General features: G+C 35.6%; 1 protein-coding gene across 4 annotated transcripts in view; it reads left to right on the top strand.

The window, feature by feature from the left end:
- LOC134537950 (maternal protein pumilio) overlaps positions 1 to 16929 on the top strand; it is a 448094-nt gene that overhangs the window by 416827 nt on the left and 14338 nt on the right. For all 4 annotated transcript variants that reach the window (XM_063378958.1, XM_063378960.1, XM_063378959.1 and 1 more), the window contains 2 exons: positions 3688 to 3850; positions 7019 to 7187. In XM_063378958.1, coding sequence (XP_063235028.1) covers positions 3688 to 3850; positions 7019 to 7187 — 332 coding nt within the window. The remainder of the gene's footprint in view (positions 1 to 3687; positions 3851 to 7018; positions 7188 to 16929) is intronic.

The following is a 16929-nucleotide window of genomic DNA, read 5'->3' as shown; positions in this document are numbered from 1 at the left end:
ATCGTTTACACATATCTAATTGGGATATAAAAACGTACATTAAATATTGTTTGCGTTCATAAATATATTTCTTCAAGGGTACAAATTTGCAAGATACGTGAATAGTCAGTTATATAAAGTTATTGCCGTCATCATCGAATTCTTAACCTAAAACCACTGTGTGTCCTTAAGACACAAACAAAACACATGCGCAATCTATTCTTTTCGCCAAAGATAAAAGAAATACTAGACTTGCGTTTCATAATGAAGCGTAACCGTTCTCAATACTTGATAGCAGTGGCGATGTAGAGAACTGTATTGGCACTTTGAAAAATATGAAATCACGTAGTTTTATACCACTGCTCACGAGTATCTAAACATCTATGATTTTGCTTCGGGAGAAAAAAAATAGTTGTTTACTGTTTAGTTTGGCGGGCTTTGTCGGCTGACGTTAAATTATTAAAGCTTGTGCAAAGTATATGTTCCTATTTTCGATGCCGTTGTATATTAAAACTAACTAGCAGCCAACAAATAATGGAGATCGCAACCGATCAGCCTGTTACTTGTAAACCTAAAGGTGTTTGAAAGTATTTTGAACGTCTTACAGACAGTAAATCCCTGGCAAAGTGTGTCACGTGTGGAAAATTTTTGAGATGCGAGCATGGTAGCACGTCTGGATTACTAATACATCTCAATAAACATCCCTCTATAAGAAAGATTATGATGATGCTAAAAAATATGAAGTCGCCGCTGAAAAAAGGGCAAGTGAAGCAGACAAATGAAATAGCAGCAAAAACAACTAACTTTGCAAGAAACTTTTAAATGGCCATCTTCTCATATTAGAATTAAAAATTTGCTTTTTTTTTTTTTAATTTTTCCCGTTCCCGTCCCTTTTCCCGCGGGAATAATATATTTTTCCCGAAAATTTCCCGCAGTACAAAAACCTATTCCCGCACACCCCTACTATTATGTGGTTTTAAGTTAAAGTGTGCCAATAATAATTCATAAACTCCAAAAAATATTTTGGTGAGTATTTAAATGTTATTTTTTTATAATTTTCCCCTCATTCTTGAATAACCCGGATTTTCGTTAACTCGGATCGGCCCTCCGACTTTAGTTGATCAGGTTTAACGAGGTTCTACTGAACATTTATTTTTGTGCCACTTCTGCAGGCTCCATTCTTGCCTGCTTATTAGCTTTTATCAAATCTAAAATTTGGATATTTCTCAATAATTTGGAATAGTTAAATTAATCTTATAATAAAATAGAAAACATTCAACAAAAGTTATCTAATCTGCTTACTCAAAAACCATTTTTTATTCCTATCTTAGTTTTCCTCTCTGATGGTAGAATCTACTTAGGCCAACTGTTTGTTAAAAACTGTTGGCAAATAAAGTTGGCCTGAAAGTACCACAAAATCATAACCAGCAAACATCAACTTTATGCACTTTGAATAGATATAATATTATATATAGGCTGGTAATTATAATAAACATGATATACTGGAACATAAATTACTGTATTGGCCCGAATATAAGGCGACCTGCAGTTTCAGGAGGCCAAACAGATGTAAAAATAATTTTGGTAGAAATTAATGTGAAAATTCATTAGACATACATTTTGTGTTGATAAATCCTTTTTGCATTTATGTATAACAATTAATTTATATTTATCACATTACTTGTTAAAAAAAGTTTGAATGGCCTACCCTAAAAGTCAAAAGAAAACAATTAGAAAATATTAACATTTTTAAGTATTACACTAGAAATTTTTTCGTATGTTTACTCTAATGCAGCTGCATAATTGTCATCTTCAGAGCTGTTTATTTGTCTAGAGCTCGTTCCCCGCCGTTCCACCGATGTGTGATTGTTCATTTTTCACAGTTTACTGTATCTACGAATTTAAAATTTTTACAATGGCTATTAATCACTCTTAAAATACAGTATTTAACTTTCCGTTTCACTTGAGCTACGTATTACCACAGAACAAGACGTATTACTATTTAGTAGTGTGTTAAACGTAATAAAGCAAACAAAGAATGCAGCTTGCCGGAACAAAAAAAAAGTGGCTATCTGCCATGATAATGCATACGGCCATGAATAACTTCGGTGACGTGACCGCGAATATTTGTCCATATTACTCTCTGACAGAGAGTCTCTGTCCTATGAATTTTAAAGAATAATCTATGATAATTATGTTGTTTGAAAGGTTTTTACATAAATAAAGAGTGGATGATTAAAATAGCTTTTGAAGCAACGTACCAAATTCCTGTTAATATGGCGTCTTCGTGCGTGTTCGGCAATGTTCGTTTTACAACAAAGAATTATTGTGGAAAGACAGTTGGCAGCCGTGAATTTACAAACATTACATCCGAAATGTTTGTAAACGTAAACAATCGTTCTGAAAATAACAGTGATATTTTAGTACAAATATTTCCGTTAAAAATCTGAAGATAAATTACCGTAAATGTTAACACGCGATTGTACACAAAGTACAAATATGAATTGTGTAATAAAAGGTTGCCATTTTGAGATGCTTCAACATTCACATTTTTACTCAAGAACAAATATTTTCATTTTCAACTTTAAACAATTGTGAATTACTGTAATATTGGTTGGATTTATCGTTTTCCCCGTGTGAGGTAATGAAGTTTTAGTTACTATAAAAAATCGTGAACATTTTGTTTAACAATGTTTCTACTGTATGTAGCTTTCAGCTTGGAACTAATGTTAGCGGTGCTGACGTCTTGGGTGCGAAAATAAGGCGTCTTCCAATTTTCGCATCTCTCGTTTATGTAAAATTGGTCGCCGTATTATTCGGACCAATACGGTAATAAGTTAATTTTTGCTATGTATTATTATCATTAAATCATATATCATGTATTAATATTTAACTCATCTTTCATCTTGCTGTAACAGTATGCTTTACATGTGTATGTTTTGTTCTCTTGTGTGTTTTGTATTGGTGGTGGTGCATCATTTGGGTGGTGTCTCCCTTGTGGTAGTACCTGTCCAACATTCTAGTGCCCAATATATAGTCTTGTGTTTTGTTTATTGTCTGTTTTTGTATTTGTGTTGTAATAAATAATAAATAACAGGATTTTAAAATTAAACCTCCTAAAATTAAATTCAAATAATTCAAGGACTGCGTTGTTTATATAATAGAGCTTCGGGCATAACATTTCTAAGAAGCCATTTCTGAGTTACAGATAAATAATGTTATTAATACAGGAGATATATTTTAGTTCTAGTAAGAATTTAAGAATGCATAAACTTAATGTTTTTCTTTTATTAGAAAAATAATTTAACCTGGTAATGTAATTCCAGACATTTTTGTTTACTAAATGTGTGTGTGCCGTGATTTGCCACTGGCGCATCCTAGCAGGAGTGAGATAAACTAGCCCTGAAATCTTCTGGCTTTTCGCTCCAGATGTGTTTCATGATATATACATTGGATGGAGACTGGCCATCGTCTGAGGAAAATGCGCAATGAAGTAAGCGAATAGCTGTTACGGAAAGTGAAATGTTCGTTGATTCATGGTTGGATTGTATTTAATGCTACTCAAGTGGTTTTGTAATAGTGCGCGCACGGAAATAAAAATTCACGTAAAAGAAAAAACGCTACTTTGAATCGGGCCAGGTAAATGGAAGCAGCGCTACTCGGAGTGGGGACGGGGTAGAGACGGGGCGCGTGTGCTGTGCTGCGCAGGTGTTCTGCCTGGCGACGCACCCGTACGGCTGCAGGGTGATCCAGCGCATCCTGGAGCACTGCACGGCGGAGCAGACGGCGCCCGTGCTGCAGGAGCTGCACCAGCACACGGAGCAGCTCATTCAGGACCAGTACGGCAACTACGTCATACAGCACGTGCTGGGTGAGCCTTTCCACTTCCCATCACGTCAGCTCTCCATGTTTCATTTTACGTTAGCCAACAGCGGCGTGGTTATATCGATTTGTGTGCTCATTTTACTCGGTAGACGTTTACGAAAATCGATGGACAAGTAGGAAAGTCGAAAGAGACAATAAGCATTTTCTGGCTCTAAGATGAGTTACCAGCGGCGGCGTAGTTTGTTGACAAAATCAAACAGTTTTGGAATACGAAATTGTGACGTTGGTTGCTTTCAATACCTTTACTTGAAATGTTTTTTATGTTCGTCCATAGCTAGTAATGGTACTTTTAAAAATGGAGAAGTAATTTAAGACATCTCATGAACAGTCTGTGTATAGGCAGAAGTATAAACGTGAGTGGGAATCGGAACTTCCGTGGGTAAAGAAAGGAAAAGGTGAATATCACGCGGTGTGTAAATTTTGTAGTTCCGAGTTTGACATCGCCAAAGGAAGACTAAAGGACTTGCAGTGGCATGAAACAAGGGATTACCACAAAATAAATTTTGCTTGTGGCAGTAGTGGTAGTAGTAGTAGCAGTCATATTTACAATTAATAAATAGTGTATAAGTTATTATTGCATCATACATTAAATTTTTTAAAAATGTAGATTAAGTCTACTTGTTTAATTGTTACACATCAGTATTTCTGCTGGAAAATCATAAACTTTAAAATTTCATGGATAGAAAAATTAACAAGGTCGTAAAAATATGGATTTTACTGCAAATTAACTATAATCACCTTTTCCTCAGCATTCCAACATTTCCAGCACATGACGCATAGCAACAGTCACTAGCAACCAATTTTTATTTAGAACATGTTGCATTCCTCTAATCTGCTGGGGAGGTTCCCCAGTAAATAGTGCTCAAAAATGGTATAAGTGACTGTTCGTAGACTTAGTGTTGTTTTTCAACTAGGCTATTAACAGCACTAAAATACAATAGCACAAGTGATGCAGTTTGTATGATTGACGAGCAGTTTTAACTTGCTAGACAAACAAATAATTCCCTATGGCTTTGAAAAATTCACTGGTTTCTGGCACTAAAATGTACAGTATGTTTTAATGAATGAACTACAAACTCTAATTATCACTTTTATGAATCAATATAAATGTACACTGAAGTATGTGCTTGTTTCTCTTTAATCTGGTAATAAATGTGTGTTCGTAAACATTTTTTAAATGGCAAGCTGATAATGAGGAGCTCGTAGAAATGCAAGGCATGAAATTCTTTCAGCTTATCAAGGCCCTGGTGCAAGTATTTTCTTACCAGTAGTACTTCTGTTGCTCTTTCCACCCCTCTGTCTCCAGTAAAAATTGTATACTGGCATGACTGTGGAAGGAACTAATAAGAGGGGAGGACAAACATATCAGTTGCCAATAAGCTGACTATTGAAGACAGGTATATTGTACAACCCTTATTCAAGGATTACAGTAAAAATGTTAAAATTAGAGGTGCGACCCACATTACATGGGCCACCCTTCTGCGGTAAATATGGTAAGCCATGTCATCTTAAACAGCTGTTACTGTGATTGTCATCCCTTGCATGACTGCTCACAGCTCAAAAATAATGTTTAGTGAATATTTTGTGAGAAAATTTGTGACTCAATAAAAAGATAATGAAAATAAAGGAAAATTAATGGCAAACTCAGACACTCATTCTTCCCTCTCGTCTGTATTGAAGTACAGTGGGGGGAAAGACCTCTCACCTAATCTGTCTCCCACTCTCCACCCTCTTCCTCTCCCCTCGTGGTTGAGTCATACCAGTGGTGCACCGATGCGGATACCGATGAATCGTAATCGGCGATTATCTTAACGATTACTTTGCCGATTATCTACATCCCGGCGTAATTAAGTAGGTTTTTCCGTGTAATATTTTGTTACACATTTTAGGACGAAATACGGTAATATTTGTATATATTACAAAATTCGTCTAACTCCGTCATATCAAGATTACAGATATTTCGTTAAGTTTAATAAGTTTAATAAATCTCATTGACACAATAAGAAATACATTTTTTCTACACGTTTATTTACGTTTCGTCTTTTGTTCTGTCTTTTGTTTAGTGGCCTTGTACATTAACTACAGCCAGAGACGTAAAATAGATGGCACGCAATCAAAATACCACAAGCAGTTGCAGTGGATTCTATGAAAATCGATCTTTTTGAGTCGTAGTAGTGGTTCAAAATCGTGGTCCAGATACCTTTCAGAGTTAATCACTGCGTTTTACAAACTCGTTATGGGTGTCTTTGGTAACATTATCCGTTGTTGTGTTATTTGTATGTGACGTGAAAAGTGAAAAAGTATTTATAATTTTATACATTCAGTCAACATTAATAAAATCACATGTGCTAGGATTGGTTTTGAGTCATTTTTATATAATTATAGTGAGATGGCGACTAGTGAGAAAAAAAGTGAAGTTTGGAAACATTTTTCTATAAACTCAAGTGAACAAAATGTAGCAACATGTTTACATTGTTAAACGGTAATTTCTCGATGCAACCTTATGTGATAGTCGTTAATAATGCTAGTTTTCCGCAACAAAAACTTACCCACTGTAAATTACAATTATTAGACTGTAGTTCAAGTTGTTTACAATAACAAATATAAATAGAAGTTAGTTTAATTTACACTTTGCAATGACTTAATAGTGTATTTTATATATTTTTATACTGTTATTATAACTGTATTCTCAATTTTACCTAATCTTATTAAATTCACAAGGGAATAAAAATTTTTGTGTGCATTATTACACTTAAAAAATTTGTTCATTATAATCGGTAACTGAATTGTTATCTGCCGATTATTGCTCTAATAATCGGTAATTGAATCTGTAATCGGTAAAGTTATATCGGTGCACCACTAAGTCATACATATATTGTAGAGGAAGCAAAGTGAATTTTTTTTTCCTACACTCTCATAATTCCCTCATATAATGCTACACAAAAATGTTTTTAAAGAACTGTGGTATTCACTGTCCAAGACCAAGGTAGGTAAAAATTTATTTTCCATTTCATTTTTAATCACAGGAAAGCTCAAATAATATTTGTGCTATAAACTACAGTTTTTTGTATTTGTTTTTGTACTGTCTTTTGCTGTGTATCCAAGCAGTTGCAATGTTTTGTTTATTACATTTATTGTAATGTGTTTTGTGCAGAACATGGCAAACCAGAGGATAAATCTCAGATCATCATGTGTGTTCGTGGCAAAGTGCTGGTACTGTCCCAACACAAGTTTGCTTCAAACGTGGTGGAAAAGTGTGTGACGCATGCCTCTCGCACCGAGCGATCCCACCTTATCGACGAGGTCTGCAACTTCAACGAAAAGTGAGTCATTTGCACCTTTACATTATGAATTATCTACAGCAAAACCTCTTATTTACACTTTTCAGGGTAACAAAGAAATATTAAATTGAGGGAAAACTCTAAAACCTATTAATACATATGTAAATACATTCCTTCAACAAATACCTTACATTAAAGAAAAAATTTCAATTTACTAACCTACTAATATACCATCAACATTCAAGCCATGCCCAAAATATATCACTATTCGTAGAGACCTGAAAATGTAGGTTTTATTTTTTTAAGAAATATGTGTTATTTTTCTTGGAAATAGGTGTTATTTTCATTGAAAATAGGTGTTATTTTTGTATGGTATTTACCTTTTTTTTTTCTCGTTAAGGATGAAGAGTTGTTACAATAAAAAATCATTACCACATTCGAAAAACTGTTGAATTCACAAAACTAAAAACAATGAGTATAAAACAAAACACACAGAGTACAGACGCGACCATTTCACCAGCTAAGTAAATATTGTCATTGTTTTATCTACTTGCAAACACTCAAAATTAGCTATCAAATGAAAGCATGGTAAATGTTTCTATATTCTCTTCTTTTAAATTTTGTCTCCTGTCAGTAACCACCAAATTGTAGTGACTAAGAAGGCGTTCGCTGTCAACATTGTTGGTGGGCAGCCAAATGGCCTTAAGTGCTGCCTTTGTGAATACTTCATGTTCCACTCCCAAAGCCATCAGCAATTTTGCTACATCTGGTTCATTTTCATGTTTGACATCATCCTGAACAGCTTCTTTAAGGAATTCGTAGCCTTTGTACCTAACTGAATTGTCCACACCATTAAATGCAGGGATGTTGTCAAAAACAGACAAAACACTTTTTGTTTCATTTAGCTAGGGCTGATCGGTTGACTAACTTCAAGTATCTACCAAATAATGTATTTAACATTCATATTGGATAAGAAACGTACCGCTTGCATAATACATCAAAATACATTTAAGACGCATGCTAAGTTTTTCACTATAAAACGTTTAAATCATCTATTCTCTTAATGTTCGCCATTTTAACCATGGGATAGTAAAGTCTAAGCGTTTCTTACAGTTCACTATTTCCTATGTTTAACGTCGGAAGTTTCTGTCGGAATACTACTATTTTCTCTTAAATATATGGTTTTTTCTTATTTAAAGGATATATCACTTCCGTTACTAAAATAATATTTATTTAATTCCGGTTCGTAAGCTAAAACGGTAGAAGTTTCGTAGCATTGCTTAGTTCCGTTCGTATTCTGCAGGGCGCTCACGACGCATGGCGTCACTCAGTTCTATTTTCACATCACAGAATGCGCTATATGTGCGCTAGGATCGATTAGTTGCCTTCCAAGTTCCGTTCCAAATGGCAGTTGGAGAATGAATGTGCATGTCGTCAGACCCTTTAGATGTAGTTTGTTTACTATTCGCGCGTGATTATTGCGGCTTTGCGTCGTTATAGTCTAGAGTATTTGATTTCTCGTAAAATAAAAATTCTTTTTTGCCACTACGTCTTGGTAATTGGAGGCAACTATGAACATCTGTGACGAAGGAATTAAAAATAATACCGCCCGTGTTACGCACGTGACGGAAAAAAAATCCTAGTAAATACCGCATACTAAATATGAATACTTTACTTGTGTATTTTGAAAATATGGTCATTATCATTCATTCTGCCTTTAATGCACTGGTAGGTTAAGACGTTTTCTTGGTTAAGACGTTTGTTTATGTTGGCTTGTCCATTAACTCCCGGCATAGAGGCTACAGTAGGAAGTTTTTATTTGTATATTGCTTTTAATCACATTATTGCTATTGAATTTTATTCCAGTACATTTCATAAATTCAAATTATGTTTGCCACAAATATCCTCAGTTACGAAAAGTAGTAAAAGAGGTTAAAAGGTCACGAAAAAATAGCAAGTAGGTAATGAGAATTTTTTATTAGTGAATATGGCGCCATGCAGTCATGTCTACCACGTCTGCGCACGTACACATGTACACAGTATTGTACATTGAGTTTTCCAGTAGTGGTCTCATTTCCAAGAGCTTTGCTACTTTTTTTTTTCATGACGATAATTAATATTCATGGTTTAATAGCCCATACAGCCAGACGTTGTCTGACAATCAACAAAAACAAAAAGTGACAATACTCTATGATTAGAGACATGCAGTTTTGGGGTTTATTTTATAGCAAAATTCGTTGTTATTTACCCTTAAAAGTGTTGTTATCATACATCAAAAGCGGTGTTATTTTTTAAATAGTTTTAGCACTATAAATTTAAAAAATTAAGCTAAGCATACCTTGAAATTTTGGACACATTCTTGCATTGTACAGTTGCACTAGCAGCAGTAATTTACAATCGAATTTACACATCACTTTTTACATACAGTAATTGAAAATATTTTAGTACCTAAACCAGCAAGAATAAATATGAAGTCTCTAAAATAGTGACATAAACACATGGAACAAAATCCTCAAACTTTAGCTCTCGAAAGCAAAAGTAGCCATGATACACAAATTAGCCTCACTTAAATTTGTCCTGCGGTCTGTTAAGACTGTGTTATATGAGGACAAAAATCGTTCACAGTCAACGTTTGCAGAAGGCATCCAGATGGCTTCAAGGCAGCTGGAAGCAAACAATGGCTGTGACAGCTTTACTACATTCAATGACTTCACTACGTCCACTGAATTGTCTGTTTCCATTTGTTTTGTAACAATGTCCTGAAGCTGACCAAAACCAGCTGTTAATTCTTCAGTGCTTATGGAGTAGAGACTATGGACAGTTTTCAGTTTCTGCACCATTTCTGGGTTTAATTTAGCAAGCAACAAACTTTCCTGACTAAAAATTTGAATTGCTTCAAATCTCTTTCTACTTGGGTCAGTTGTCATGAGAGAGTTCAGTTTGGAAAGGGCTTGTGTTGCTGTTCTTGTGATGGACACTTTAGCTTCAGCAGCTTTAGCGGGGGGCATGTTAGACAAAGCTCTACTGGTTGCCTCAAAATAAATGCCACGAGTGATGTTTTCAAATTTTTTTTTTATACCTTGCAAGTCCCCATATAGTGAATGGGCAGTTGGATACAAAGAACCTTCAAGTTTCTGTATTAGCTCTACAAGGCTCTTGGCATGCTCTTTCACAAAGACAGCTTGACAAAGAATGAGAGAAATGTCATTTTCTGTGAGTGAACACAGAAACTCAACCCCTGAATTTTGTGTTGCCTTTAGTTCATCTGTTTTGCAGAAATCAACAATGTCATGTATGTAGTCTGCTACATAAAAAACGCTGTTGAACCAGGAATTCCATCTAGTAACAACAGGAAGTGGGAACAATGGACGTTTCTCTCCATGCTTTTCTTCAAGAAAGCTAGCATACAGGTGCCTTCTTTTCCTGGTGTTGTTGAACACATTTTTTATTTTGCTCATAGCATTGTTCAACTCAGGCAACTCTTTCACCCAGACATTGCCAACAAGATTTAACTTATGTGCCCAGCACTGGACATGCGTTAACTGGTCTCCAAGGATTACTTCGAGAGTACTAACAGCCTTGGTCATATAACGAGCAGCATCGGTTACTACTGAGAGCACATCACCATACTGTACATTGTACATTTTGAGTGAATCTAAAATTGCCCTCACACAGTTTGTGGCATTAGCAGCTTCAAGAAAGTGAACTCCTGCAACAAATATTTCTGGTTTATCCTGTTGAAGATTCAGAATTCTAAATAAAACAACAAATACACACCTACCCATTTTATCTGTTGTTTCGTCGCACAGTATGTCAATTTTTTTGTCCTTTAATGCAGTTTTGGCATCTTCAATTCTGCATTTGGCTATGTCCCCTACATATTTCTCACGGACTGTTCTCGCAAGTGGCATGTCTCCAGCACCTTCGATGTATTTGTTCAGCCATGCCCTGATATTAGGATCATCAAGCTTTTCAAGGGGTATATTTGCCTTTATAAAGGTCTCTGCTGTTTCCTTTATAAATACCAACTTTTTGTCTTTTTGGACATTATTTTTTGCTGTCTGAAACGCTGAAGATATTGACGACTGGCGTTCAGGCGCACTAGATGAGCCTTGCAATGAAGAGAGACGCTTCTTGTGTTTTTCACTGCCTACATGTTTTTCACATGAGTCTTTCCTATCCCAAGAGACGGTGACATTACAGTGACGACAAAAAAGTGTGGTTGAATCACTAGCATAAAGTCCGTGTTGAGAAAATTCAGAGGCTCGCTGTTTTGCAGTTACTGGCACTTTAGGCATTTTAATAGGCCTAATGTTTTAGCCGACCTTTAAATTGTACACCTTTAATTTATTTCACAGACGTTGAAAACTATCTGTAACAAAATTCGACCCGTTAAACTTTAACTTGCGCACAACAGAATGTTACGAATCGTCACCGTGTTTGCATTTTAAATTTGGTATTTGGTTAATAAAAATGGACGCAATGGACAAACAACGCTAAAGACTATATAAGAGAACAACGCTTCAAGAAACAACCTGCTGTAAACACCGTGATAATCGACTGTCCAGGCGAGCCGAATATCAAAATGCAGCAAAACCCCTTATTTGCACTTTTCATGGGGACAAAGTAAAAAAGTGTAAAAAGCGGGAAAGTGTAAATAAAGGGAAAAGTAAGAAATACGTTAAAGTTAATTAAAATACAGTCGCATCCTGCAGCGTTCAGAACGGGCTACATTACACAGTAAAAATAAATAAAAAAGGGGCGCAAATTGATGAAAATTTACCGTCAATTGCGCGCCTTGCTCGGAGAAAGGTCATTGTACTCGATCATCTGTTGTTACAGTGCGGCCTGCGGCGTCTGTTCTCTGAGCTGCGCATGCGCAGTATAACTCATTCAATGCTCCGCCCAGACTCGTGACCTTCCATCAGCAGCCAGCCAATAGAAGCGAGCTTAGCGGAAAAAAATATAAGCTCCACCTCCCGTGTACCAGTTTTGTCCAGTTCTAATACCAGTTTATTGGTATACGCACCCGCTTACTCGCTGCCGTGACATGTTCAAGTTTACGTTCATCTTGATGTCTTGATACCAATAATTAATTATTTACGATCCCCACAAATAAATGGTTAGTTTAAAAAATATGCGTCAACAGTATAATACTTCCGAAATTATATAATACGTATAAAACAGTTACCAAGATTCCACTCATTTTATCTTGTGAAGTTCATGTCTCGTACCAGTATTTCGGCTAAGTTGTGACATAAATACAGTATCAGCACTTACAATGTTACGATCAGCCACGTAATATTTCCGACATTTCCGTTACGTTTCTATATTCGTGAGTTTACGTTTTTCCCTAGTACATTTTAGATTGTCTCCTGCTGTAATTACTCGGACTTTTACACGCCTAGGCTTAAATTGTTACATGTTTAGAAATAAAAGCAACTTTTCATGTTATAAAATACACTGTGTGGGTAGTTATCTTTGGTTTTTTGTTGTTTCACGTTTGTTACTGTATTTACAAATTGAATTGCCGTGTTAGAATGAGGAAAATGTTCTGACTGTTCGCCGAAAATTCAAGGATTTCGCGTTATTATCCAAAATGTGAGAAATTCGCGTTATTCTTAAAAATGTACTCAAATTCGCGTAAAAATTCGTTTTATCGCAATCGCGAAATATGCATGTCTCTATCTATGATACAATACTTGAGTGATTCTCTGGATTTGACTGATATGAAAGTGAATGTGCCTGCTATAAAACTGAATTTGTATTCAGGGTTATGTTCATAAATGCTGTGATTTTTTATTGTTACTTTTACACACAATTAAGTAACATTTGGAAGATACATTGTTTTTATACTTATCTGTTAAATTTATTTAGGGGTCTGACTGAAATGATAGTGAAGGTGATTCCAAGGTTTTCTCTTTATGAATGTTATAAATTATTTTTTTACATGTGATACTTGTAAGTTTCACTGATTTTATACTTATGTCTTAAATAGATTTAGGTGTTAAACTCAAATGAAAGTGAAGCTGGCAACAAGGTTAATGTAATACTAATTATTAATGTTCTAAACTGTTTTGTTCTGTTCCTTTTTACACATATGGTTGTTTCAGTAGCATATAAACTTATTTATAAATACAAATAGTAGTTGAAAATAACTTTTATATTGCTGAGAAAGTGACTCCCCTAAGAAATTAAACTTTTGCAAGATATTGCAAGTAATCAAATACTATAGTGGAATTTTTTTTGGTATGACAGCTCAAAGAAAAATTTTGAAGTAGTGACCGAACCGAACCGAAAACCGACATTTTTAACAAAAAACCGAGCCGAGCCGAACCGAACTGAAAATGTGGGAACCGATCAGCCCTACATTTAGCAAAATGTTTTTGGGACTAAACAGCTTGCTAATAGCTTTGAAGTTGTGTTTACTTGGATCACTGTTCATCAGACTTTGAAGTTTGGTCATTGCAAGAGCTGATGAGTTTTGACATTTATGTTTCACTTGTGCTTTGTCGCTTGTTGTAAGAGATGATTCTGACATGAAAGTTTCAAAAGGGGAGTCAAATACACCTTTTGATGTGCCCTCGAAGCCTTTCAGTAAATCACTCTAATACCCGTAAAGGGAATGTGCTGTCGGGAACTGCGAACCTTCAAGCTTTGTGAGAAGGCTTACAATATCAGCTGTGTGAGTTTTCACAAATATGCACTGAGCAAGAACAATTGCCACATCTTTTTCTGAAACACCAGCTACATAATGAATACCTCTATTGTTGATAGCCTTCATTTCATCTAGCTTGAAGAAATTAACAATGTCAACCAAATATTCTGCCAAATAAAACACTGCTCTGAACCACGAGTTCCAGCGTGTTGTTACTGGCATTGGAAACAAATTTGCAGCTTTAGTTGTATGTTCTGATAGATACTGCAAATAATGATGTTTCCTTTTCCGTGTATTAAGAAACGCAGTTTTCACCTTTACTACAGCCTCATTTACTTCTTTCAGTCCAATGGAAAAGCAATTGCCTACCAAAGCTAGTTTGTGGGCCCAGCATTGAACATGGGCAACGTGCTCTCCAAACAGGACCTGCAACGATGTGACACATTTCGTCATGTAACGTGCTGAGTCTGTGACAATTGCTTGAATGTCCATGAAATTGACACTGTATTTATTAATACACTCAAGAATGGCCTGGGAACATGTTGTAGCATCTGCTTTCTCCAGAATGTTTACTGCAGCTACCTTTACCACTGGATCTGTTAAACTGTTTGACTGAATCTTAAAAAGCACCACAAACACACATCTCCCTTTGGAATCCGTAGTCTCATCACACAGAATATCAACACATTTATGCTGTGCTAATTGTTTTATTTCATCCAAGTGTGCTTGTGCTATCACAGGAACATGTTTCCCTAAGAGATCTAACGCAAGGCAAGTCTCCAGCCCCTAAAACAAACATGTGAAGAAAATGCAATTAAAATTCCCTATTTTCTCAATCCTTTACAGAACTACATGCCTAGTTGTCACAGATTTGAAATTAAACTTACCTTCAATAAACTCATTCATCCATTCTCTTAAATTAGGATCATCCAGCTTTTCCAAAGGAATGTTGGCTTTTGAGAAAGCCTGAGTAGTTTTAACTGCAAGATTGTCAACTGCCAATTTCCTCCTTTTTGCACTATGTAGGTTGGCAAGTACAGATGTTTGAATCATACTTTTATTTTCAGAAGAGTTTTGTTTTTTCGACAGGTTGATGTGTTTTTGTATGTTTTATCACGGCATCTTTCTTTTCATACGAAATTACTCTGTTACAAAAAATGCACATAAGAGTTTGAGAATCAGAGGCATAAAGTCCTTCACTTTTGAACTCGGCTGCTCGTTGCTGTACATGCACCGTTGGTTTCGGCATCGTGGACGCAAAAATAACACACAATGAAAACCTAGTCCTGGTACATAATATTTTGAATCTTTATTTCTATGTCATTTTAACAGACCATGAGCTTGTTTCTAGATAGTAGAACAATTGCTACCACTGCTGTTTATAAAGAAAAAAAAATTCTTTCTGTAAGTACTATCATTTTACCGTATTTGCAAACGAGTGAAAAAAGGAAACAAAACGTTTGCCCACAGAGTAGATAACATCCGCCTACAGTACAACCGTACTAACGTCTGCATTCGTGCTCCAGTCCTTATGTAACAAAATACCTCAAATGGATTTATAAAAAATTTATAGAAAATATCAACTCCACAACCATCGCCACTCTGCAGTACGCATAATACAAAACTAAAACAAACACCAAACATCCAAGGAACCAAGAGCTAGTCCAGCTAGTTGGTTTGGTGTCTGTGCAGAGTGCGTGCATGTTGTCTAACTTCGATAGCTGGATCGCATACACCGTGCGTACTCTGTCTCGTGTCAAAAGAACTACATTCAATAGCTCGGCACGCACGTTGCCACGCAGTGTTTGTGGCAAATGGCGATAATTACGCTTACGTGATTTGGTTCTGCTTCACGACTTTTATTTTCATTGTACAGTAGAACCCCTGTCATACACTTTTCAACGGAGGGCACAAAAATGGTGTATGATGCGGGAAAGTGTATGAAAAGGGAATGGCAATAATAAAAAAAAATTTCAATCTAGCATACCAGCCCAATGTCAGATTAAACTTAAATACATAACGTGTAAATAATTGCATTATATTAATGAAAGATATGAATTCATCATTATATATACATACATATAATAAAACCACCAGAAATGTAAAATACAGTCCATAATCAAGTAAAGCTGACATGAGAAACAGTGGCCTTACAAAATGTTATGAAGTCCTTTCTTGGAGGGGGGAAAAGTCACCAATCCTAAATTAGAAATAAAAAAAATTAGGCTATTGTAAAAAGAAAATCAGACATTTATGCTTGTTTGTTTCATTTTACAAACAACTTTATGCAACAGAACAATTTTCAATAAAATTTTAACTTGAGAAACGTATAATACAAAAAATCTGATCGTAAGAAAACAATAACAAATGGGTATATTCAGTTCAAAGATTAATGAATGCACAAAATATGAGATCCGTGCCTTGGTAAAGCGCGTGCACCATTTTCATAATCATTGCTAGTTTGCGCCACTAGTCTCGCTTGGTGCTGGCCATAGATGCTAATAGCGAAGTGCACAGTCTTCCTGATACTATCCATATCTATGGTGCGATAAAGTTATTTTCTTACGTTTGCAATGGTAAACAATGAACGTTTTTGAAAATAAAAGCATTAAAACATAGTTTATCAGGAGGAATATAACAAAAAAAAATGTATTTTAGGACTTTTCCGCTTTGTAAAAACGTATGAAACGGGAAATTAATGATTTTATAAGTGTATGTTACGGGAAAGTAAACCATTGTAAATAAAGTACTTTCGGCGGGACCAAAATTAATCGGCGTATGACACGGGAATATGTATGAAACGGGAACGTATCATCGAGGTTCTACTACACCTTCCACAGACTACACAAGAACGCGGCTTTCAAGTAAAACACAGCCAGAAAACGGTATATTCAATTGTTAGCGCGGCGAAGCATAGATGTCGCAATATGGTGGCCTAAAAACGTGTACTCTGCAAGATGACGGACAATCTTCCAGCTAGTTGTTCTTAGCTTTGTTTACAATTGCGAGGCACGGATGGTAATCCTTCATTTAATATTTACGAACAATAGTTGTTGTGAATGACGTGACAATAAGATATTTGTGCTGAATACGCCATAAAATGATGATTTCTTTTGATACTGAACT

This window comes from Bacillus rossius, chromosome 12, assembly GCF_032445375.1.
Source record: "Bacillus rossius redtenbacheri isolate Brsri chromosome 12, Brsri_v3, whole genome shotgun sequence".
NCBI lineage: Eukaryota > Metazoa > Arthropoda > Insecta > Phasmatodea > Bacillidae > Bacillus > Bacillus rossius.
Note: the sequence above shows the minus strand (reverse complement) of the source record. Positions and strands in the feature narration are given on the sequence as shown.